Source organism: Osmerus eperlanus, chromosome 15, assembly GCF_963692335.1.
Source record: "Osmerus eperlanus chromosome 15, fOsmEpe2.1, whole genome shotgun sequence".
NCBI classification, from domain to species: domain Eukaryota; kingdom Metazoa; phylum Chordata; class Actinopteri; order Osmeriformes; family Osmeridae; genus Osmerus; species Osmerus eperlanus.
This window is the reverse complement of record NC_085032.1, coordinates 5,350,686-5,376,420: the sequence shown is the minus strand read 5'-3', so window position 1 is coordinate 5,376,420 and position 25,735 is coordinate 5,350,686. Positions and strand designations below refer to the sequence as shown.

The 25,735-nt window shown below is 46.2% G+C and overlaps 2 protein-coding genes and 1 long non-coding RNA gene across 4 annotated transcripts in view; 1 reads left to right on the top strand and 2 right to left on the bottom strand.

Moving 5' to 3' along the window:
* plppr5b (phospholipid phosphatase related 5b) overlaps nt 1-14,332 on the top strand; it is a 29,978-nt gene extending 15,646 nt beyond the window's left edge. Inside the window, 4 exon segments of the mRNA XM_062479687.1 lie at nt 4,003-4,179; nt 8,175-8,312; nt 10,654-10,702; nt 11,577-14,332. Of these exon segments, the coding sequence (XP_062335671.1) occupies nt 4,003-4,179; nt 8,175-8,312; nt 10,654-10,702; nt 11,577-11,596 (384 nt within the window). The 3' untranslated portion in view covers nt 11,597-14,332.
* A 1,132-nt stretch (nt 14,333-15,464) lies between these two features.
* LOC134034954 (uncharacterized) lies at nt 15,465-20,958 on the bottom strand. The gene is made up of 4 exons (XR_009932289.1): nt 20,732-20,958; nt 19,153-19,261; nt 18,925-18,990; nt 15,465-16,821 (listed from the first exon to the last, which is right to left on the bottom strand). It is a non-coding gene; the product is annotated as an uncharacterized LOC134034954 (long non-coding RNA).
* A 1,003-nt stretch (nt 20,959-21,961) lies between these two features.
* Nucleotides 21,962-25,735, bottom strand: part of snx7 (sorting nexin 7) — a 13,314-nt gene continuing 9,540 nt past the window's right edge. The window contains exon 10 of one of the 2 annotated variants that reach the window (XM_062479519.1): nt 21,962-22,760. In XM_062479519.1, coding sequence (XP_062335503.1) covers nt 22,680-22,760 — 81 coding nt within the window. In that variant the 3' untranslated portion in view covers nt 21,962-22,679. The remainder of the gene's footprint in view (nt 22,761-25,735) is intronic. The other variant, XM_062479520.1, reaches the window with a different exon arrangement.

The following is a 25,735-nucleotide window of genomic DNA, read 5'->3' as shown; positions in this document are numbered from 1 at the left end:
CCTTGCCCTGCTGGTCCTCTGTCCTTGCCTCCTCCTTCTCCTCAGCACGTTGAAAGGGAAGATTTAGGGGAAGGAAGGACACAAATAAAGGTCCTCCCTTCCAGCATTTTCCGGGGAAAGCAAAGAGGAGTCCCCACTGTTTACAGCTTAGTCAGATGTTATCGTCGGTGTCTGCTTAAAGTTTATTCGACAATGTCTCTAAGGAGAGAGACGGTTAGTCGACAACAGAGACTGCATTTAGGCTAAGAGTGACCTCTGTTTCCCCTCCCGTGTCTCTGCGGTTCATCTCTTAATTCCTCTATCAGCTGCTAACTGTAGGCTAATGGCTGTCGTTATGCGTATACTTGGGTACCATTCCCCCACAGTCTACACAGCAGATGTGGCTATGTGAGTTAATCTAGGTCAGTTAACGGAGCCATTTTTCAGCGGCTAGCAGTGTGCTGAAGCAGCATAGATATGGCTCTGTCAATAACACAGTGGACGAAACAAAGTTTCTCTTGGCTTATCACACATGATTACTGAACCACTTCCAGTACTTTCTCAAAGAGACATTTGTTTTGAACCCGGGTCATGTTGTCCCCAGACTTTGTCTTCCTTCAGACATGGAATCTTTTGGTTTGGTTTGGAGGCTTCTGACATCATTCTGCCAGCTTGGTTAACTGAGCCACCTCTGCAACACTCTGCTCCAGTGCAGCTTTTTATGGAGCGCTTGACTGAATGTTTGTCTTCTCTGCAGCGCTGTTTGACTTCCTAAATTTAGGGAGACAGGCGAGCATCCTGGGTGACGTCATCAGAACTTACGCCGGGACAGAGACTGATGTTGAAGATAGCGTTGATAAACGGCCCTGGACCTCTTATTGGTTTTCAGCGGATTGGATTTATCGTGTCACTGGCTCATTTCGCTGACACGCCTTGATATAGGGACGCTGCAAACGTCTTCTAATAGCAATAAACAAATGGATGAATGATAACTTTCTTAAATTAAATGAAGACAAAACCGAAGTCCTACTATGTGGCCCCAAATCCAAAAGAGAGATGCTTACTAAGAATCTAAGAGGCTTAACCCCCTGTCTTAAACCAGAGGTGACGAGTCTCGGTGTAATCCTGGACTCAGATTTGAATTTCAACTCTCACATTAATAAAGTGACCAAAACAGCTTTCTTTCACCTGAGGAATATAGCAAAGGTACGACCATTCATAAACCAAAATGATGCAGAGAAGTTAATTCATGCTTTTATATCCAGCCGGCTGGACTACTGTAAAGCACTTTTCACTGGTCTTCCCAAGAAAACCACTGAAAGACGACAGCTCATTCAAAATTCTGCAGCTAGATTATTAACCAAAACTAAAAGGAGAGAACACATTAGTCCTGTCCTAGCTACTTTACACTGGCTCCCTGTTACCTTCAGAACTGACTTTAAGGTCCTTTTCCTCACATACAAAGCTCTACACGGACAAGGACCTAGCTACATTGCTAACTCCCTTATAAACTACACACCAGCTAGAACACTGCGATCATCAAATGCTGGCCTATTAGAGGTCACCAGAAGCAATCATAAGAAGATTGGTGATTCGGCCTTTGTCAATTACGCCCCAAAACTATGGAACAAATTACCCATAAATATTAGGGAAGCAAACACGCTAGACATTTTTAAAAGACAGCTTAAAACCTACCTTTTACCGAAGCATTTAAGTAATTTTATCTCAGAAGGGTTTTACTACTTTTATTATTTATATTATTGTTTTTATAGATTTGCTTTTTTAATTATTACTTTTATCACTTGTATTATTGTTTTTATTGATTTTATGTAAAGCAATTGAGCTACAATTATTGTATGAAATGTGCTATATATAAATACAAGTCTTACTTCTAATGCTTGACGTTAAGTAGAAAATGTGGACTCTAGCCTCCACCCATCTGTGAAACGTTCTTCTGCAAGGCTATTAAATGCTTGGAATCAAGTTCAGCCACTCTTGGTAGATTGCAAGGACTTTTTGGGAGATGGTTTGGGGGTGGGGGGGGATGTTCATCCAAGTGTAAAACGGATAGATTTTTGACAACTCACAACTTACTGCCCCCAGAAGGACTAGCAGGGTTGCCCTTGACCTGAAAAGGGAACATTTGACACATACCCATGCTCACACTCGTAAACACCCATTCTCACAGGCACGCACACAGATTCTCGAAGCGTGCATCCGGTGAGGTGAATCATCGACCAAATGATGGAAGAGACCATTCCAAAGGGTAAGGTTAATGAGTGAGACAGTGAGAGAGGTAGTTGTGGAACAGACCACTTGCTGCAGGCCACGGGGGAGTTAAAGGATGGCGGGTGAAGGTCAAACAGAGACCAAACTATATTTGATATTTAAGCTAAATGTTTGAAACAGATCCTTCCATCGTACTAACAGGTGCAGAGGCAGAGACCGGTGGAATTGATCATGCCTTGTTACCCTTGTTAAAGCTTCCATGAGGATAAATGGGTCATTAGCCATGATGGTTCACTGTATCAATTTATAATACTTTTGAAAATCTATATGGAATGCCTTCCCATGGTCTGTACCAGGAAAAGGTTTTCGCTGAAGAGTCTGTGAGTTTGTGGGTTTGAGGATGTATAAACATTGCAATCCTCCTTGAACACATGGCCAGAGATGGAGGGAGAGAATGAGAGAGTGAGAGAGAGAGAGTGAGAGAACAAAAATAAAATATGGTTTATCTGTTTATGCCCCCAGAGGAGAAAGAAAATTGGGTCAGGGTGCAGCCGACCTTTGAGTTCATAACAGTAACAACCTTTCGCGGGAGGAAGGGAGAGAGAAAGAGCTCGAAAAAGAGAGAGGGGGATGAGAGACAGAGAGAGAGAGAGCGAGAGAGACAGGGGAAGGTGAGGTGGAGCAGAGAAAAGAGCCGGCAAATAATCGTAAGATGGATAGGGATGTGAGATAACATGTCCTTAGAGGAGGCGTTTGGTTCGAATGAAAAATACAATTATCTCCTTCAAGTCCTTCTTCTGTGGCGACATGAGGGATTTGTTACAAGGCCCGGCCTCCCGATGAGGCACAACAAAACGCTCCATCACGCTTCCCTCTCCCTCTCCTCTGTGAAGGTTTCCCTCCCTTAACTGGCACAAAGTTGCATGCTTCACTTCTCTCCCCAGTTAATTGAGCTTTGGATGCAATTTAAGGACGATGGAGCGAGATGGAGCCAAAATGGACGACTTGAGGCCAGTCTATGGGTCTGGTGAGGGATCCTCTCCTCCGTTTTCCAATTGTATTCTCGACATCTGGTGGTTTGGGATGCAGAATGCGTGCGTCGCTTGCCTCTGGTTTGGAGTTGGAACCGAGGAAGAAGGAGCTGGGTTTAGGAGCCTGTGTTTGTCATCGTGAGGGTGTGTCTGGGCCCTACTCGCAAAGCTGGTCTATCACTGTCCCCTGTACCTGGGTCTCAGCTGGTGTGTGTGGGGGTGTGTGTGTCCATCTGTCTGTATATGTGTGTGTGTGTCTCAGCTGGCTGGAGGATCAGGGTGCTTCAGGGTGTTCCTCCCTGCTTCTTTCACTTTGGCTGGCTGCATTAGGACTGAGGCGATGCCAGCTGTGGGTCTCTCTCTCTCTCTCTTTCTCTCTCTTTCTCTCTCGCCGTGCTTCATTATGTTTCTCTATCTTCATTTCTTTCTTTCTCCCGCCCACTCTGTCTTCGTCGCTTTTTCTGTCTCTCTCGCCACTATTTCCCACTTTCCTCTCTGTCAGCTTAGCGCAGTATATCTCTCTTTCTCTTTCTTTCAGACTCAGACAACAACAGTTTCAGCCTCAGGCCGAGAGAGCGGCTTCCTTGCTAAAGTCAAGTAGGAATAATAACTAAAGTGGTGCTCTCTCCATCTCCCTCCCTCTCTCTCTCTCTCTCTCTCTCTTTCTCTCTCTCTCTCTCTCTCTGTCTCTCTCTCTCTCTCTCTCTCTCTCTCTCTCTCTCTCTCTCTCTCTCTCTCTCTCTCTCTCTCTCTCTCTCTGCAGATGTACATAACGTGTACTGTGCGAGCCAAGGGGACTCGCCTGGCCAAACCCGTCCTGTCTCTGGGTCTCATGTGTCTGGCCTTCCTCACGGGCCTCAACAGGGTGGCCGAGTACCGGAACCACTGGTCTGACGTCATCGCCGGCTTCATCATCGGATTGTCAATAGCTGCCTTTCTGGTAATAGAACGGATGTTATAGTGTGCTGACTGGCTGGCTGGCTGACTGGCTGGTTGACTGGCTGGTTGACTGGCTGACTGGCTGGTTGACTGGCTGGCTGGTTGAGTGGCTGGCTGGCTGGCTGGCTGGTTGGTTGGCTGGTTGGCTGGCTGACTGGCTAACTGGTTGACTGGCTGGCTGGCCGGCTGGTTGGCTGGTTGACTGGCTGGCTGGCAAACTCATTTTCTGTATCCATCCTGTATCTCTCTGTCTTTACACACTTTACATCTACAGTATCTTTGTCGATCTTTCCCCTCTTTATATATCGTCTCTCTCTCTCGTCCTCTCTCCCTCTCAGTGTCTCTGTGCCACATATTGACATGCAGTGTAAATGATAGGAGCCAACAGAACACATTTCAGATAGCCTACCTCATCGGCTCTCAGGCTGCATGAGTCTAATGGACACTTTAACAGGAAGTCATAAACCCGAGAGCTCTCTTAATTGGCTAACACCGATAATGGCGGTAGCTACAACCCATAACCATCACATCTCTCGTTGGACGGGTAAAGGGTGCCTGAGCGTGGCGGACTACTCTTCTAATGCATGGACATGATGTCCATAAGTACATTCAATGGAGCCTCAGCGTGTGTGTTCTCAGAAACCACCGAAGAAGAGCTGATAGGTTTTCAGTAGCGTGTTCCGTGCGGATGCATTTGATGTGGGCGGCCATGCAACATACATAATCATGTCATTTGACAGTCTCACGCACACTCGCGTATGCAAAGAGACACGCGCATACCTTCATGTCTGCTGAATGGCTTGGAGTATCAACTCCCGGTTTGTCAGGGCCCAATTCAGTTTCCGTCTTATTCTCCTCCACCTTTTTGGCCCTGGTCCATTTTCTCTCCAGCTCCTTCCCTGCTTAGCCCCACCCCTTTACCAGGGTATCATCCTCTGGAAATGCTGCAAGGCCAATTGTGTCTTTCAAGCCGCCAATCCTCATAAAGGAGACTCTCTCCTCAGCCTGAATCCATCACGGACAGGAGGCAAAGCCGAGCTTGCAGACATTCTCACACACTGTTGGGGATTAGAGGGCTGTGTGTCTGTGTGCATGTGTGTTTGTGTGTGTGTGTGTGAGAGAGAGAGGGCTTGACCGAGATGGAAATGTGGCAGGGCTGATAAAGGATCAGAAAAGGCACCTTTTGTTGTGACTTACAGCACAAATACACGCACGCACGCACACACATGCAAACGCACACAAACACACACAGTGCCAACAGCGTTCACACTGGGGGCAGAAGTTCTACTGTCACCCAACAGTTCATCTCCCGGAGGTCTCGCTTTTTCTCTCTGGAAGTAACCAGGCCAGTGCCTGAGCTAAGTATTCCAGTGGAGGTTCATCGTGTTGGGCTTTGAGAGCAGCCTTACCCCCTTGGGGGTTCCAGATGTCTGGATCATATCATCCATGGTTCTGCTCATACAGGGACACCAGCCACTGGCCCACGGTTTTGCCATGCTCTACCTCTGGGTCTCAACACCAACCATCTCTTCCTACCATTGTCCTCTATATCAGTTACTCTGGGATTGTTTTTTTTCTTCCAAATTCCTTTAAACAAACACTCCTTCAAATAAACAAATTGAACTACACAGTACTGTACAAAGTGACCCGGTGTCTGTGGGGTAATGTGCTTGGGTGTGTTTTGTATATATAATATGTACATGGTACATGTCATATGGGTCCTGCTTTCATGTGCCAGGTGGATGTGTCCCAGCTCTATGCAGATGGCACAAACAGTGATCAACCAGGCCCAGTCCCCTGGGCCACATGTTCCTGTTCCTCTCAAGTCCCTTCAGCCTGCCTGCTGTTTTCGACGAATCCGTGTGGACAGCATGTTGTCTCTCACGCGTGTGCTGTGCCGTCGTGCGAACTCGCAGGCGCGTTGCTGCTCACGGTTGCCGTCGCGCGCTGCCCTCGCGTGTCGGCCGAGCGCCGCGACAGAGACGCTGATGAGCCCTCCACGCCGATGAGACACGATGTCCTGGATGAAGGAGATGGATTGGAATCCAGAGAGATGGAGTTATCCGTGCCCTCCCTGCCCCCCCCCCCGTGTCTCTTCTCCTCTGCTTTCTTCTCCTCTCCCTCCATCCCCCATATCAGGGACTGTGGATAACAGTATCTATAGAAGAGAGAGTGGTATGTGTCCGTCTCTATAGAGAGGGCTCCATTAGAGCCAGCCTTGGTCCAACCATCGGGAGTGCTATTAGCGATTTCGCTATCTGGAAATACCTGAAACGGCATCCTAGTTTGGACACCTGGTCGTTGTCAGTGAGGGGAGATGAGCTGCCCTCATGCATCCCTTCTCTAGGGGTCAGCTCCATTAGCTTTAGAAATCCCATTCACCTCGGACAAGAGATGAGGACAGGGTCACAACACAATCATATTACACACACTGGACATTTCCAAGAAAGGTTTTACCAAAGCTTTTGTGGAAACTGATATAAAATTATTTAAGTAGTCTAATCTCTCAAGTAAATAATAATACAACATAAAAATAAACAATTTAATCAGTAAACTGAGTTTCTATATTATTTTTTACTTAAGAAGAAAATGTTTAGGATATTTAATTAGTTCAATTTTATGCTGAATGTATTTGGTTAACAGTGCGTGGAAAGCAAAGTGAGATTTGCTCAGGCTATTGCCGCTGCACTAAATGGACAAGTTTTATCAAACTACCAAACCAACTTTGTTGATTTGCTGAACATGTCAGGACAGCAGTTTGGTTGATGAGCATAAGATGGGGTTATGGCTTGTCTAATGAGCCATGGACCAGTTCTGTTGATCAGTGATCATGAGGCCAGATTAAACAATGAATCTAGGGCAGAACTTCTATTAGATGTGTTACGCTTTACTGCTCAAGAGAAAGCCGACTCATTTTGGCTTCACGGAAGCCTTGGGGTACACAGTTATATAAACACACAACAGGAAACACTGCAGGGAATTTTATGAATGGTACTATCAAAGCTTTCTCGAGCATTTGTATCCTATTCCAGTACCGACTTGCGTACATTTTCACTGATCGCACATTCCAGCGTTGGCCTGCGACGTCACCAACTGTCAACAAAGTCAGGCCACCATCTCACCGGGAGTGAATGGTTGTCGCCAGACTCAACGCTCGGCAGGAGCGGCCTTCCTCATCCCAGTTATCTTGGAGTGTATTCACGTCCTGAAAGCAAGATAATGCATCAGGAGCAATAAGCCATGACTTTAGCCCCCGTAAAAGGGCTTTGGCAAAAGTGAATTGCGTAACAGAATGGTTTCTGTGGCAGAAAGAAAAGAGGAGAGAGAGAGATAGAGAGACGCTAATTTACGACAACAAAGAGGCTCGGATATGTATTATATCCTGCTGTGCCACGGGGCAAAGGGATGCAGCTTAGCGGAAAGAGGGAGGGAGGGGGTGGTCGTTCGCATACTCGTCGTACACACAAGCTTCGGCGTACTCTGACACACACACTTCCCCTCTCTCCTCTCCTCTTTCTCTCTGCCCCCCCCCCCCCGGGGTCTGACGACTCGAACTTTAGATTGATCGCCTCTTGTTGAACTTCTTTGTTTCTGGTCCCGTATTAGGAAGTCTCGTCGCAGCCCCAGTGCTAACGTCTCCATTTGGAGAGGTTTGGAGAGGTCCAGAACACGGGCCACACACGCTGTTCACTAGCATCTCCACATCAGACATCCCGCACACGCCCGCGCGTCTGTCTGTTTGACTGTACTCAGGAGTGCACATGTACATGTAAACACACAGACAGATTATAGGGATTCCTTTTAGCTCGCTAAGCCACGCCACCCCATCGCGAGTGAGGGGAACATTTGTCCTTCATTGCACATTGTGCATCACTGCTCGGCGATGGGTTTTGTATATATGCGGCCTAGGCACGCACGCATGCACGCGCGCACCCACACACACACACTCTCTGTCTCCCCGGTCTCTGTCTAACGACCTCCCCTGCTGTGTTCTAGGTGGTGTGTGTGGTGCATAACTTCAAAGGGAAGCTGTTGCTGAATGAAGACCCCCCACAGGAGAGCATGGCCAACCCTGCCATGGTGAACATGCCTGGTAGAGTAGAAAGCCCCTTGGAGAAATACATCGCTTCACAGGTACGCCCGCCTCCTGTAAACCCGACACACTGGAAGGATTGCTTTGGTCGGAATCTCTCTGCTAGGATTCTGCTTGTGGAAAGAAGTTCGTTTAGGTTCTGGGTTTATATCGTTTTAGACAACCCGCTGAATGGAGAGAGAGTTTAACAAACACCCCCAATATAGACATGAGCAGTTCAGGCACACAGCAGTACTAGCAAATGTCTCTATGAGGCATAATGGTGTATGGAGGACAGAATTTTAAGTAGAAAGGGAAAAGCTGATATAACAACATACAGCCAACATGTTTGTTATTCAGTTGTTCATTACATCATAGACACGTGATGATCAGAACAGAATATAGGTCACAGTAGGAAAACATAAGAATGAATTACAAGACACATGAACAAATCATATTTATATACAGTATATACACATGATATTATGACATTATATCCCAGATGTTCTATAGCACAAACAACATGTGTTAATGTGTAATCATGTTCAAAGGAATGGAGGAAGATGCAGTAATTACTGTACTCTGGTAATGAGCAGTTTGAGGTACTCACTCTCCAACATTGCACACGCACACACACACATCTGTACAGGAGACAGACGATGAGGAGCCTCGGTCCATCACCGAGTACATCCTGAGCTTTCTCCGTAGCGTGTATGTCTGGCTACAGGGACTGTTCAAGCGGCTGCACATAACAAGGCAATTCAACGTATGCGCCTGTGTGTGTGTGTTTTCTGAGCCTGCCAATGCTCTGGACCGCTGTCAGAGGGAGGGGCCACACAGACACAGACCAGCCAGTCAGAGTTGACCAATTAACTATCCAATATGTTCAGATTTAACATGGAGCACATGTTATTTGTGAGCCACGTTTTACGGTCCAGAGTGTTTTGAGCTCACAAAGTTGGCTTTGAAGTGATTTTCTTCTGTATTCACTTTTAAATTTTGGAGCAGTTCACACCTACTGGCTTTGTTTTCCTTTCCTTTTTGATCAAAAAAAAAAAAAAGAATCACTTCTAAAGAGTTGACAGTCTTGAAAGTCACGCTTGAAAAAGTCACACTTGTAGAAGTCAAACGGTGTTGATTGAATTCACAACCTACCAAACTCAATTTTAGGTGTCACAAAGAGCAGAAATAGCTTGCCGGCAATGGCACCTTCTGTGGCAAATTGCTGTTCTAAAAATAACCCCTATAGACATGTGAAAAGCAGACAGCACAGATGCCAAAGCAATAAATAAATAAATCACCAAAAAGAAAACATGAATTCCTCCATTTCAGATGTTCTTGCTCTGACATCAGAGCTGAGCAGCACCAATCATACTCAGATAAACATCAACTCACCCCACCCGCCGAACGCAGTTTAAGAAGTTGTAATTGGAAAGTATCCATTCATCAAGTACGTCAAACAAACAAGTGAAAATCATTTAATCTCAGATTGCTTTGCAGATTTGCTTGGAGGGAAGATTGAAAAGTGGACTTGTTCACGTTAAAAACAAAACTAAAATCACGTTCGTGGTTTGATTTAGGTTTAGGGCTGGCTGTTTGGAAATGCATGAGGGGAAATTCTTCAGATGCGAAAGATATTTCCTCCAATAAAAATGCAAATGTTCTCCTTTTCAAACTTCACCGTTTCAAGGAACCGAGAGATCTCTATCTTATTACATTTGTCTTTTGACTTCACACCACTCCTTTGCACAAAGCCATACATTTGATGCTCTATGCATGTGAGCATGTGCGTGCAAGTGTGTGTCTGAACATGTGTGCGTTCACAGGTAGCCAATATACTGTGTCTTGTACCTGTTATATTTCACTCTGGGCTTCTCAATGACCCACGCCCACATTTAAAAGTGGCGGGTGCATTTGGATGGAAGCCAGTGTGAACACACAGGATCCAATAAACCAGGCTGCTCCTTGTCTAATAGCTCCTCAATGACTTTCTCCACAGGAAACACTGAATCTACTTTTTGTCTCTCCCATCTCTCTCCATCTCTCTCTCTCTCCAGCCTCTCTGTTTCACTCTCTCCCTTACTCTTGCTGTGGATACTTCTCCTCTTATCAGCCACAGCCATAGTACTGACCTGGGGATCTCTCACTTTATTATTTCCCTGGAGTGGGTAGGAGAGTCAATTGCCCTTGGCCATTAGTTCTCCACAGGCACATACTTGTCAGCCCGGCATACTAAACAAATGATGAGAGCTCTTAATAAACTGCTTCCGATGCAGGTGACTATATGTGTTTGTGCGAGCGCCAACGTCATCGAGTGGTGCTTTATCTTCCCTGTACTGGACGTATGTAGCGATACGTGACTGCGTGTGTATGTGTACGTGACCGAGCCTCGTTTGGTTTCAGATGTGGGGAGCCGACAGGGGTTATATGGCTGTTGAAGCAGACTTCCAAGGTACTGTAGCGTCCAGCTACAGTTCATTCTCTCAATCCGCCCCCCAGAAAGCCGCCCCTAACCGCCCCACCTACAACTGCTGTGCATGGCTCCTGCCCCACACCCCTCGCCTCCCCTCAATCCCCCCCCCGTCTGACCCGTCCTACGTTCGAATGGATTATTCCAACCCGCCCCCATCCCACGGCAGAATAGGCCGTTCCGTATCCAGGTATCTGCTTTTGCCCCCTTTCCGAAAACACAGGACTGCTAATAAAAACACACAGCACTAAAATATGTACGTCCACCCTCTTCTCTTATTTCCCCCTGCTTCACTGTCAATCCCTCTCTTTCTGTCTCTGGGAATCGCCCCCCCCCCATCCTCTCTCTCTATCTGAACTGCTCTCCCCCGCTACTACTAGACCACTTCCCCCTCTGGGCACTCGGAGCCACGGGGGAAGTATCTATCTTAGTGTGCCACATTAGAGAGATATCTACATGCTGAGGACATGTTTGTTGCCTGTGCCTGCATTGGAGACAGGAGAAACATGGGCCGGCAACACCTGCTTCTTGGTGTGTTTAGCGCATCTCCTCTCCTCAGCTTTTAGTTTGTTAGCTTGTTTCTTCTGCTATACCTTTGTTAGTCGTTCATTTGGTGCCTTTCTTTATCATTGACCTACAAATGCTTAACCAACACAAACAATTGATCAATATTGCTAACTGACTCGCCGTCAACTAACCGTAACCATTTTGCTAAACTACTTTCGAGTTAAATTTGAAAATGTTGACAGTTGGTTTGGAAGTTGAAGCATTTGTAGATCATACAGTTGGAACGTCACCTAAAAGATTGTTTCACTGCCAGTTGTCTGATTTCCTTTTTGTCTCCTCTTCTCTGTAGAACCACATCGCCTTCGCTGACGTCACATGACCTTGAGTCGGCTGTGTGGCAGACCCATTGGACATCGACGCTCTTCACGGTCCAGTCGCGGTAGAGAGAGTCGAACGCTAGCTCATCCCGTCCGTCTATCTGTCTCGTCCGTGTTGCTCGTCCGTCCAGTTCCTGTGTCCCTCCCCACGGCTGCTGTCCTATAGAAAACCACTTCCTGTCCGCTTGGGGACAAAGGCTTGCACTTCCTGGGTTTTACAGCACTTCTTTTTCCGACCTGATGTTATTGAATTTATGTCTACAAAAAAAAGAAGCTTGAAATGTTAAGTACTGATGTTTAGCACACACCAACAGACATGTTGTAAAGAAGAGAAGGCATTGGCTGGAAAAAGAGATCCCAACTCCTTATTGGTTAAAACTATGGGTAACACTTTAGATCCAAGTGCTTGTTTTAAGGGTTAGTTTATAGATAATGATGCCCTTGTAAGATGCTTATTAACATGAGTTAAGATTATATGTGTTAATAATATTAGTGAGGGTTAGGGTAATCAAGAGATGGGAAATGTTAATCGTTAATAAGGTCCCTATAAAATGCTTATCAACATTAATATGTGTTAAGAAGACTTACTAACTTACTAAGGCATTATTACCTATTAACTAACATTTATTACAATCACCTAAATCTAAAGTGTTACCAATCTTAGTTATTCTGCTTTATGTTATGTTTCACTTTATAAATTGTACATTGTATGTCCTTTTAACTAGAATCATCCAAACAACTGGGAAAGAAAGTGCATTTTATTGTTTGTGATGTACTTTGTATTAATGCTGAATTTATATATTCAGGTACATTAAAAAGGGTAACGTAACCATATTCAGGTAGACGCCATTTAACTCCTAGATTGACAGATTGATGCTATTCTTGTATTGGGGTCCAGGAGGGTTTAGTTGCATGTGTGTGCGAGCTAAAGCCTTGAGCCAGCCAATTGAACCCAATATCCTCCTGCTATGTGTGTCCGTCTGCCACAGTCACCAATCCGTGAAGGGTGGATAAGCTGCACAAGACAATCACCATCTCTCTCTCTCTCTCTCTCTCTCTCTCTCTCTCTCTCTCTCTCTCTGTCTCTCTCTCTCTCTCTGTCTCTCTCTGTCTCTCTATACCTTCCTCCTGTTTCCCTCTCCCCAACTGTATTTCCCATTCCCCCTCTCTATATCTGTCTTCAGATGACCCGTGGGTAATAACTGTGGCTCGAGATGTAAATATGGTGTTTGTTCAGCAGGTCTTTCACAGTCGCGTTGTGGAAAATAGACACCGGGGCCAGGAGTGAATGCTTCCCATGACACGCGCTCGTGGAAAAAAGAAACATTTGATATTGTTTCTGTCCTCTTCTTCTTTGATAGATAGGATAAGAAAGTCTCGATAGACACATTTTTACCTTTTAATTCGGGGAAATAGAGCTGACTGTGGCTGTAACCCATTGTCGGTAACAGAGTACTGTTCATTTGAATATGATTTGACTTGTGTGGCAGAAATCCCAGGCGGAAGACTGTCTCCCTGACTCACAGGCCAGTATTGAGATTCATGTATCCGTAGGATATTCTGAGATGCCTCTATCGACTGCAGTGTGACGGTGTCTCAGAGTTCAATGTTATTGGGGCTGTGAAATCTTTTGGTTGAAAGTTTTCTTTATGTCTGGTGGTTTTTAGAAGAGAAGATGAGGCTCAATGTTACAGTATGTGTCTCCACATCACAGGTTTATTCCCCAGAGAGAGAGAGAGAAAAAAAGAAATATGCACAGAAGGAGCAGTGTAGAGTGATCAGTGTCATATCATCTGGCTTCTTATCATTGATCAAGTTATTAACGCCTTTGTGAAAACCTTCTCTTGAGTAGCAATAACTTATAATTTTCTGTCCCCGGAGTTTATAAAAACAGACCATCCAAATGCAGTTTTCTCCCCTCAAATCTATATTTTTGTAAAAATCACTAAAAGCACTTAAAATAATCGTCACGGCCCCTCCATTGAAACTGAAGAATGGCAGTACTTAAATAAGAACAGGTAGAAATATGAATTGCCGCTAACAAAAAATGGCTGAACCGTAAAGCTACAACTGCTCCTTAGAAACATCAGTATTCTGCATCCACGATATTCAGGATTTGTAAAATTAGCTCCAAATGTGCATTGCAAGACATATCTGTTCCAGTATTATATTCATATGAACTGAGGAAAAAAAAGAAGAAAAGTATCTGTAAAATATGTGTACACACAGTGAGTTGATATCCTTTCGTCAGACATTGCTGTCTATTTTCTTATGGCTGTGCGCTGTGTGTGTCCCCCTATTCACAAAATGTTTACATGTTAAATGTTAATTTCAATAATTGCTTCTTGTCATTCTTGATCACATTGTTTCACTTATTGTTTGGTAGCCTACTCATAATTATGTTTTTATACTGTGTTTTGTGAATAGTGTCAATATTCAACCCTATTCTTGTCATTATTATTAACAGATGGTGGTATGTACACGTATTTCATACCAGTTGTCTTTCAGAACTTGTTAAAGTTTTACAGGCGAGAAAAAGATTAGGATGCAATTCTTTTGGTGTGAGTGTTATTGCATTAGTGAATCATTTTGGATGGTACTGTAGTTTCTGCTTCTGAGTTTTTTTCTACCATGTTCTCGTTCTTTCTTCTTTCTGTGACCTTTTACACTGTAGAGAAAATGACATTTTCAGTCTTTGAATAATAAAAATAAGAAGAATCCAGTCGTATCTTTGTTTTGCGTGTCTTTATCGTGATGCACCTTTGTTGTGGTTAATGCATGACATACTGCAGGTGCCTGTGCATTATCCTTCACAGAGTCACAGACATATGATTGGTGAAAACATGCACTCAGAACCAATCATATGCTTCGAAATGTTTGCCAGGAAATGCACCCATCATGGAGAGGCTGTGAGAAACAGGGAGGCAGCGAGTGACTGAGCAGAGTCGTGCTATAGGGGACGGACAAACAAACAACCTGTCTGACAAGATGGAGCCCAGCAGATGAGGCCTGTCTCTCACGATCTGGAGGCAGGTGTGTGTGTGTGGGGAGGGGGGGGTAGATTGGCACCGTTGGAAACAAGTGGAGTAGAGTGGTTCTGAAGAGGTTTCCCCCACAAATCAAGTGGCAATGAAAACCCTCTGTCCCCTGTGGCTCTATCAAGTGCACCTCATTGAAAGAGGGGGGGTAAGGACATGACATCTGAGTCTTCCTCCACCTGGGGATGAGTCGCAAACGATCGAGATCTCGGTCAGACACACAGTGATACGATATACGATGCGATATGACAGTCTGTCAGAGACTCTTCCGGTAGCCTAGCAGCAGCCAGACTACTAGTATCTCAATGACTCAGGTTATTCCCCCCACAGCTCCAATCCCGGGGGGACGTGTTTGGCGTTAATTGGCTTTGTCACACCTGTACGACACCTTTACTAACGTTCAAAACCGGTGTGACTGTCAGTTCCTTTCCTTGAGAATGTCACACCACATGGGAGCACTCTGTGTATGGACTGCATTGAGGCGTTTTCAAGCATTTAGCTCAAGTGTGTACCGCACATGAGCGAACGTCTTCTAATATTGTGCGCTTTGTAACAGTCTTGATACAATCCAAGCCAAGCTGTTGCCATGGATATCAATTATGTATCTGACAAAAGGGGTGTCCTCGTTTTCGGAAGATTCCGAAGCGCTATCCGTAGGCCTATTACACGACAGAACAGAACAGAGATTCTATTCATTGCTCCTCCATTCTCTGTGAAGATGTACCTATAAATAGTTGCGGTGTCCCTGTAATCTGTTTCCTGCTGAAAGCACCTGTATAAACTTGAAAAGATTGGTGTTGTTGTTTCATGTATTCATTTATATATTTTTTTTTTTGGGGGGGGGGGGTGCCTTCGGGGATTGTTCAACGCAACGGGCATCAAATGAACGGCTTCATATTGTCCTTTGTGCACGGAGCCTCCGCAACGCCATTCAAAGTGCAATCATTATGCAAATGACTACTTGTTTTGAAATGTTCCTCTGGAGATCTTCTCTTGCTGCTGCACGAAGAACACCTCGGCACGTTCGTTCTCCAGTCAGGAGATGAATGGGGGGAGTGAGCGAGCGCTAGCGGGAGGCATCGTTGAGATAAATGGCAGGCACACACACACAGGCACACTTAGTCGAGCTGACCTGTCTCTCTGTCTGCCAGTGTGATCACGGCAAGATGAGACATTCACAATCGCAGGCGCCAAAATGGACCAGAAAGTGGTCACGATAGCTCATTTGCACTTTTACTCAGCTCCTTTTCGTGTTATTGCGAACGGCAGCCGCAATTTCTCGACAATGGGGTGCTTCTGCATGCAAAAGCAACTGGTTGCAGGAGCCCTGCATATTTTTCCATTTCTCACCAGACCTTGGTTACCCTTGCCCAGTCTGAAATCCTGATGCCCTTTGACCTGTCTACCTGACCACATGGCCAGCACCCTTCATACCACGAAACACACCACCGCCACTAGTCTAGCACCTTGTTGTTGATGTGAATGTGGGGATCATTTTTCTCTGTGGTCTTTGCTGGTGGCTCTGTGGGTTGGATAAGAGCTTCAAGTCATGGTTCAGTCTGGACCACGTTCTGCGGTTTTGGGTCCATCCGCATTCTGTGGAGCTATACTGTATCCATCCCCCGGCTCTGTTGTTCTGTGTCCCCGGTCCTGAGGTGGCGGGTCTGGGTTGTGCGGCTGCCCAGGGCCCTGCACCTCCATGGTACTGGGTCATCCTCTTCTGACTGGAGCCATGACGAGGATGGGCTCCAGTGAATCAGGGGCAACGTCCTCTTCCCAGAGCTCACGTCTGCAGATACACGCTTGGGCCTTGGAGCAACGTTTCCCTTCGGAGGCGTAGAATCGCGGGACGTCCGGGAAGGCGCTTGAGCACAGTCGGAGCTGATCCTTGCGAGTCTTTCACAGCGGGGGACAGAGGGGAGATGTCCTTGGGGTCTTTCTGGGAGAGGACTCTGGAGAGAGGACATATCTAGAGCTGGAAGGAGCCTCCTGCTCTCTCTCCCCGTCCATTCCACCGCTCCCCCGCTTCCCTTACCTCTCCTCGGTCCAACACTGAGGCAATTGGGCCACTGGTCGGATATTAAATGAGGCGACACAATGATGTTCCTCACGTCCAAACATCGGCATGTCTGATTGATTGCCAGTCCGTTCCTTTGAATCTTGTGAAAGTCCTCTTCATCTGGGAATAGAAGAGAGAGTGAGTGAGTGAGAGATAGAGAGAGAGGGAAAGAGAGTGAGAGAGGAAAGACAAAAGAGAGGGCTCGCTGATGTGTTTGCTGATAAGGACATTAACAGCAAGTTCAATCTGCTTTCAGCTCTGGCTGAGTGCTGTATCGCTCGCTCCCCGTGAAATCAGTTCATCACATACCCACCGGCTTAGACCATAAAGTGGAGCATTTGCGAGTGAAAAAGGCAGTCATTACAGAGTTAATGAGACGTTGGGTTATTGTAACTCTGAGCCATACGAAGAAATCATCACTGTCCAAGCGATAATGTTGAATACATGATTGTTTAAGGCAAGTTCCCATGCAACTTTGATTTAAATGATTTTATAAATAAAAAGTCTGGGTTGAGCTGGGATGCACTACCATGTTGAGGCTGGTCTGGCCTGTCCTGAGTGACCAGGGTAGTCTTCACTGTGGTACTGCTATGCTGTGCTAAACTATACTGTGCTAAGCTATGCTATGCTAAACTATTCCGTGCTAAACTATACTGTGCTAAACTATACTGTGCTAAGCTATGCTACGCTAAACTACGCTGTGCTAAGCTATGCCATGCTAAACAACGCTGTGCTAAACTACTTTGTTAAGCTATTCCATGGTAGAGCAGCGGTACATCAGCCCCATTAGCATTGCTGTGCAGGCCTGGTGGCATTTGGGTCAATGATGAATCACTGGCTCTGACTATAACTGTCAGCCTTGTCCGACCAGGGAGCACCAAACGCTGATCGATGACTTACTCCACGGGCCTTGTTCCAGAACAGTGCTCCCCCATGGCTGGGCGGAGGGAATGGGGAACTTCTCCGGCAGGATATTAGGTGCGCTTTACAGTCCAGGGTCCTTTAAGAGGAGAGAGGGGGGGGGGAGCTGTAGATACCAGACTGAGGAAAGGGACCAGGGAGTCTCACATACGAGGCGTACGATACGACCACCTGGTTTCGTCTTTGACAACCCGAGTCCTGATCTTCTCAGCTCTCCTATCTTCAACGTACGAGAGGACACGGAGACAAATGATCTCACGCACAAAACAGAGAGGTCTTACACAAGGATTTTCACGGTTCAGGGAAATAGCATGCCGCTGATTGTATCCTGTCACACATGGCTGTCGTGTGGCCCCATACCGGTCATGATGTGGACTGAGGGTGGGGAATGACTGCCGCGGCTGTCTTCCCCGCACCACACACAATGAAGCCCCGGATCTCAGTGTATCATTTCACCCAGCGGCAACTCCAACCCTCACTGTGTAATTACTGACTGCCACGCTGTGGCAAGGCCCAGACACACACAGGCATGCAAAACACAAACACACAAATCCATGCATACGCTCAAGATACACCACGCACGCGGGCATGTCGTACACACACACGCACGCTCACGTACGCCATACACGCACACACACCCAGGCACACCTCACACGCGCACGCACGTCACACACACACCCATTCACACACACAGGTAGGCCACGCATGCACACTCCCAGTGCCACACACTCCATCTGGGTGTTGCACACACTCCTGCTGTCCCCAGTGAGTCATGCTAAAGTGCAGCTCCAGCTGGGACAGCAGTCAACATATGCCTGCTTACCCTCATCAACCATTCATGTCACAGAGGCTGGGTTAGAACACATAAGGTACACAGACGGACACACACATAAACAAACACTTAAACACAGGCATTTCCACAGACTGGCATGCACAGACACGCACACACAAGCACATATAGTACACACACACAGACACTAAATGCGCATAGGCACACAAGCAGACATGCACGCGCACACACAAGCACATACAGTACACACACACACACAGACATGAAGTGCACACGGACACACATAAAAGACATGCGCACACACACACACACGTTGCATTCACATCACACACTGTTGACTGGATGACACAATCACATTTGACACAATACAGCTTTCTTTCAGTCATCTAGGTATCATGCAACTATATGTAATCAAAAACAAGTCCATACCCAATATGCTGTTTCTGGGAGAGAAAGTTCAGTGTACGTGTGCGTGTAAATGGACCTCTAACTGAATCGGTTTGATTACTTACCGCTGAGGCCATTATCCGTCGCTGAGTCTTCCCAGGCACAGCACACACTCTCCCCTTTCATCTTCCCTGAGAACAGGTATTCACAGGTGAGGAGCCACGATCAAAAACATGGCTCCTTATTTGTGAGCACACACACCTACACACGACTTACACGGAAATCACTGTGTAAGGCTGAAAGTGACAGGTAAATCCTACTCCTCTGGTCACATTTTCACAAAGTAAACCCACCAGAGAATGATGCTTCGGTGACACGGTTGCTGTGAAGTCACAACATCCAGCAACTTCTCTACAGGTTTAAACTCTCGTCAAAAGTCCATCCAGCAGTTTGTGGATCAGCCTAGAAAGCCAAGGGATGTTACTGGTAGTGATGTGGCCCTTAGAGGAACAGGGTTCATTTATGTTGTCTATCCTTCACACCACATATGGCAACTTCAGATAGCTTTTTTAATCTATCTCTCTCTCTCTCTCTCTCTCTCTCTCTCTCTCTCTCTCTCTCTCTCTCTCTCTCTCTCTCTCTCTCTCTCTCTCTCTCTCTCTCTCTCTCTCTCTCTCTCTCTCTCTCACACACACACACACACACACACACACACACACACACACACACACACACACACACACACACACACACACACACACACACACTCTTACTCACTTATCCATGTACTGAATACAATGCCACCATGCTAGTTTAACACAGACACAAACACACACATACACACAACCTGAAAACTGTGAACTTCCGTTACACAACTCCTTTCCTGTCAGTGAATCCAACACTACAGAGACATAATTCAGGGCCATCATCTCTCACGTGTTATTAACAACAAGATGGATGCTCTACTACCATCACTATGATACCCGTGTGGACCGACGATTTGCGATAGCAATAACGCTCCATCAATCTAATAACCAGCACTGCAATCATCCTAAAACCTTTAATGGTCCATTTACACACAACATACAGAACACTCAATACTGTTGCTGGATTAAATCCTGAAGTACAAAGCAGGGCCTCGGTATAATGTCCATCTTGTATTGCAGACTGCTGTGCCTACACACAGTAGTGCATTAAGTCCGACTCTGAAGAGTCGGACTTAATGCTAACGTAGGCTACAATTTAAGAGAGCAGTAATAACTACAGCATGTATTGTTTCACTGTGAAACAAGATTGTACATAGTTAAAAACAAGATCAAACCTGTATGCTAGTGTGTATTTAAAAGCTTGCGAAAACAGTTATTAGCAAACAACAATAAAGTGCACCGATTACCCGAGTAGAAACAAATTATTGATCAATTTCTTTGTATCGAGATAAGCGCAGCTCTGATAATTGACATGGGCATCACTGCCCTGTTGATGTCAAGAGATGCCCATGTCAATTATCAGAGCTGCGCTTATCTCGAGGTCTCGAATCGTTATTTCCTATCACGTCACGCTGACAAATCTCGGATCCCAGCCCTAGGTCACCAGCGTGGGCCGAGCAGAATATCATAGCCCTATTGTTATGACTTAAAGTCCAAATCTGACATTCAGTAACAGCATGGACTGACTTCCAGCTGTAGAGATAGTTGACGCTCTACATCGGAAAGGCCACCAGTCACATTTGATTTCCTGATTTAGCCTACATTCCTAGAAATAAGGTCAACCGACGAATTTGTGGAAATATTTTTGTGTTGTATTTGTGACACATGATCCAGTTAAACTAATATTCCACAGCGGCATAGCCTATAGGCTAAGTCGCGAATTAATGATGTTAAAGTCAAACTAGGATAGGTTGCTGCTATTGGCATGCCCGATGCTTGTACCTACCTCACCGCCTAGTCTGAACATAAAAATGTTCTGCAGATTAAGGTCGACGACCCTTGGAAGGGCTTGAATATTATTTCACACAGGCTACTGCAAAGTAAAGCAATTACCGCAACGAACAGTGGTAACCAGGAAGTTGGTGACGGTCAACTTGTCACTCCCTTCCAAAGGGATCACTCAGAGCTCGGTGACTAAGAACGTAGGCCAATTTCAAGAAGCCAAACAATGACAGTAGAATATAGGTCGTCTCCATCTCATTTAGACTTCCCTCTCCCCTACCCTATTCGCTTATTATTCTTCACGTTCTATAGGTCTGGGTTGAAAATAAGATGTGGGCATGTGTGTTAGAAGAAGCCAGATGCATCGTTCAATAATTCTCTAATAATTATTCCACATACATAAATTAATACATACAAAACAATGTACATGCAGTCACAGCCCTCTCCTTGGTCTTGGGTTTGCCATAGGCCTACTGCTACACTTGGCTTGTTCTCTATCTGGGCTACTGGAATATTCATCTCCACATGGCTAGGGCCAAGATGTAGCCACCGAGGACATGGGCCAACATCTAGCTACCGAGAAATCACTCTCTCAGACCACCTGAATAATGGATCTACTCTCACCTCCAGGATTTACTACCATCAGCCGAGAGAACTACCATCAAAAGGCATCGACCAGAGAGGAGAAATGAGCGGAGATGCCGATAAAAACGCACCAGCATAACTGCGCAATGGCCTGATCCCAGTTTTAATGGACACGAAAGCCCATAGCTCAGTGCGACAAAGGAGATGGACGGTTGTTAGCGTTAGCTAACATGCATGTGGGTCTTCCTTCGTTTATTTGAGCTTTTAATAAACCCTGATAAAGGCCGTAATTTCAGGGCAATGTGTTATTTAAAGAGAGCTCTTTAATGTTTAATGCGATTAGGGCCGAGAGGGTAACCTACTTTACTATGAAACATGCAGCTCGACTGTCGTTCTCTGCCTCACACCCGTGGTGAGAGAAAGAAAAATATCCCTCCCTTCCTACAAAGAATAACACAAAAATGTCATTTATAGCTTTTCTCAAATGGGTCAATAACATGGAATTCTTTCAAATACCAACAATGGTCTACTTTGAAAACCCAGATTGTGGTTGCATGAAAAATGTTTTAGAGAGGGCATCATTTCTGGATAGTAATAAAAACCGAAGCTCAATTGCGAAGAAGCTGAGTTGACAACGGGGTATTTCGGTATAGTGACACACAGCTTTTTAAAGTTCAATGTACGAATTCATCTTTATTAAACCGACATCTAAAAAACCTGATCAAATGATATACATGTTCAATAACAATGAGAAAAAATGTATAAAGTATAAAACATTTGGTTTCCATTATCAAAATACTATTATGAGTTATTGTAAAATGATTACACAGGAAAATATCAAACACCTCATTAGCAAAGCTATAAATCAATCAATCACCATATCAGTCAAATACAACCAGATGAGCTGAAAAGGTGCTTTGAGGACTGTACTTTTGGGACAACTCCGCCACTGTCGCAAGCACAGCACATTAAATCAAGTGCATCCCAAGTATTTTGGAGTACTTTCAAACAGTATCTGCCCCAGATCATCAACCTACGGCTTGGGTGAGTTTGTCAGAGCCTTGGTGTGTGTGCATATGCATACCAGACTAGAGAGTAATTACTGGAACTATGAAATGAGACGGGCAGAGATTAGAACAATGAGATTAAAACAGTGGTGGGTTTTAAAACCAGAATGTGGTTGAAGGAATCCTTAGTGTAGGATGGTCTTTGGTGTTTGGGTAGAAGGTAAGGGAAAGGTGCATTGTGGGTGGATGGGCTTAGTTTAGTAGGGGCGTGTAAGGTGAGCGGAGAGCAGGACATCCGTAGTTGTATGCTGGTCGGCGGGGGGGTGGAGGAGATGAGGTAGAGGGGGTCCAAGCTGGGGGTTAGGAGGTTTCATCTTCAGCACCTTCCTGGAGACCATCAGTCTTCTGAGACAGCAGGAAGGTCTCCCACACGGCCAGGCACTGGAACACACACACCCACACACCATAAGGAAATTATGGACAGCTAAGGATGTCAAATATACCCACAAAGACAAGTGGCTTGACAAACAAGACACACATGTGCAATCATACAATGCAAGCAAGCAACACACACACACACACGTTCACCTCAGAGCCAGTCCATTTTCACATCAATACAATACTCCCCCTCGGACGCACCTCGCGTCTCAATCCAGCCTACCCGTTTTCTTCAAGAGCCCCCGGTCCCAATCTATGCGTCACTTGCCAAGTTTGTGATTCATGTTGTGACCCACACACAGAGGGACTCCCTCTCCTCTCCTCTCTCTCTGCCCCCACTTCTGTGTCCAGCACTCCCCCCTCACTAGTCCAAACACCAGACATTGCTCCATCCATCCCCCTTACTCATCTAAATCTGGACACTGTCCACACACACACGGATACATGGAGGGGTGGCTCGGGGGTGAGTGTGTCGTGGGAGTGATGTCGGGCTGGAGGGGTGCTGGGGCGGGCACGACTGGCCTGTCACAAGCGCTAATCAAGACGGCACCTCGCCACGGGACGCGGACACACCGTGACCCTTCACCCAGCAGCCACTGCCCTGACAGGTCCCTGAGAGGGGAGGGGGTGAGAGAGATATAGGAATGTTCCACGGTCCTGTGGTCACCCATTGACTGAGTTCGAGACGGACAGGCAGCATGGTGTTCTGGGAACTAAACATTTGGAATGTTTTCTCCTATACCACTGTGAGATTGACAAGGTGTGTCCTGCTCACCATTGGGACATGTATTTGAGTCAGCCTGGGGAGACTGTGCATGGGAGAAGATAAAGAGCACAAAACAGGAAGTAATGCTAGAAAACAGGAAGGAGAAACCACTGTTGGCTGACCTTAAGTTCTGTTTATGAGGTCCATCTATCCCTGTGGCTAGCTACTGCGGTTCAATAAAAAAAATACTATGAAAGTCAATGTTTCCAGAATGTTCATCACAGAGTAGACAAATAAACATTTTTGGGAGATTTTTAAGCTTATCTGTGTAACTGCAAATTTCCTGAATGGATGCTGTTTCCAAGTGTCTGGCAGATATGAAGCCGTTGAATAAAACTGAATCAGGCATTCTGGAGGGCAGTTTAATCGATTTAAGGACCCGGCAGTAACAGCCCTGCTGACTCGGCGCTGTTCTATCAGAGTAGATAGAGAGATGGCCAATCTGAGACACCAACGCGCGCACACACACACAAACAGACCCGCACACTATACTGTACACATATACTATACTTACCATGTACACACTCACTAACGTACACACACACACTTATACTAAACTAGATCTCGGAGTTCAAATACTATTTGCAAATATTACACACTGTATAACACACTGTGGCTGACCTGTAGCGATAAAACCCATGTACACTCGCCCGGTATGGACCAAAACTAATCTCCACATAGACACCATCCGGCATATCTCAGTCCTTGATGGTGGAGAAAATGTCTGGTACGATGGCACTGATTCTAGCAGGGCTCAAAGACTTTGCAGGTGACTCATACTTTGTCTGTTCTTCAAGCAGACCCCAAGTGAGTTCTGAGTGACTCTGTACAGTCGGAAGATGACTCAAGCTATGCCTGGAGGAGTAGAACGACCTCGCTGAACCCAGCAGGGGGTAAGAGGTCGGGGGAGTTGGGTGACTAAACCGTGATTTCTATCTGTCCTATCGCAGGATTCCTCGGTTTGTTGGTTTCGGAAAGCAGCCGACGTTGTGCCCCGTGTTAGATAAAGCTCTCTGGAATGTTCCAGAGCCCCCGGCTGTGGAGCCGGTAGCCTCCGAGAAACCCGGGCTAGCTCTGATCACATCCTCTAGACTCTGGAGATTAAAGAAGAGAGCGAGCGAAGGAGAAAGAAAGAGCAGAAAGAAATTGAATGGCACACAGAGAGAGAGAGAGAGAGAGAGAGAGAGAGAGAGAGAGAGAGAGAGAGAGAGAGAGAGAGAGAGAGAGAGAGAGAGAGAGAGAGAGAGAGAGAGAGAGAGAGAGAGAGAGAGGAGAGAGAGAGAGAGAGAGAGAGAGAGAGAGAGAGAGAGAGAGCGAAAGTAGAGATAAAGTGAGACGGAAAGCCAAAAAGCGTTCTCCATTTCCTGTGGAGGGAGCTAAGAAACAACCCGGGTGGATACCGACACCGAGATGCGTGTTTGGAACTACTCCAACCAAACAGAGCTACAAAGGCTGGTATCTAGCATCCATAGCAGCTAGCCTGGGTCTTGGGGGGGCCCTGCCATCATGAGAAAAACCAACACCTGGCATGCTCTTCAGGGCATAAGGACCCAGACAGTAAAGTGGCAACGTATCTCTCCAGTCTTCTGACTGAAGCTAGCACTGACGCAGAGATCAACCGGGGGGGTGGGGGGGAGATTAGCTCACGTCCAATCGCAGGCGGCGTTGGAGCCTTGCCAACAATTGACATCCATTCAGAACTACACACGCTCACCAGTTCTCGCTCGCTCACACACACACACACACACACATCCCCGCAGCACACTGGGAACGGATGGTGTGTGTGTGTGGCAGCGCGGGGCATCTCTGACACCGCCTGTCGGCCCCGTGACGGCTCCTGTCCAGCCAGGGTAATGGACCCGGCGTAGCCCTGGCGACGCGGCCAGCGGGCGGAGGCTGAGGCGCTAATTATGGAGCTCGTTAGACAGCAGAGGTGGCGGCTCATTGGCCATTAGCCCTCCTGCACGTTAGTCTGGCCAGGAAACAGGTAAACAACCATCATCATTAGCATCGCCGTGGGACACGTTGGTGTGTGTTTGTGTGTTTGTGTGAAAAAGGGGGAGAGGTGTTCGGAGGGGGTAAGGATATCATAGCGTACAGTAATAAAGAGCAGAATAGAGTAGAATATAAATGTATTCATTAAATACTGACAAGGTTCCTATGAGAAAAAAAAACTCACCAAGAAAAACAACATCCAAAAACACAGCAAACA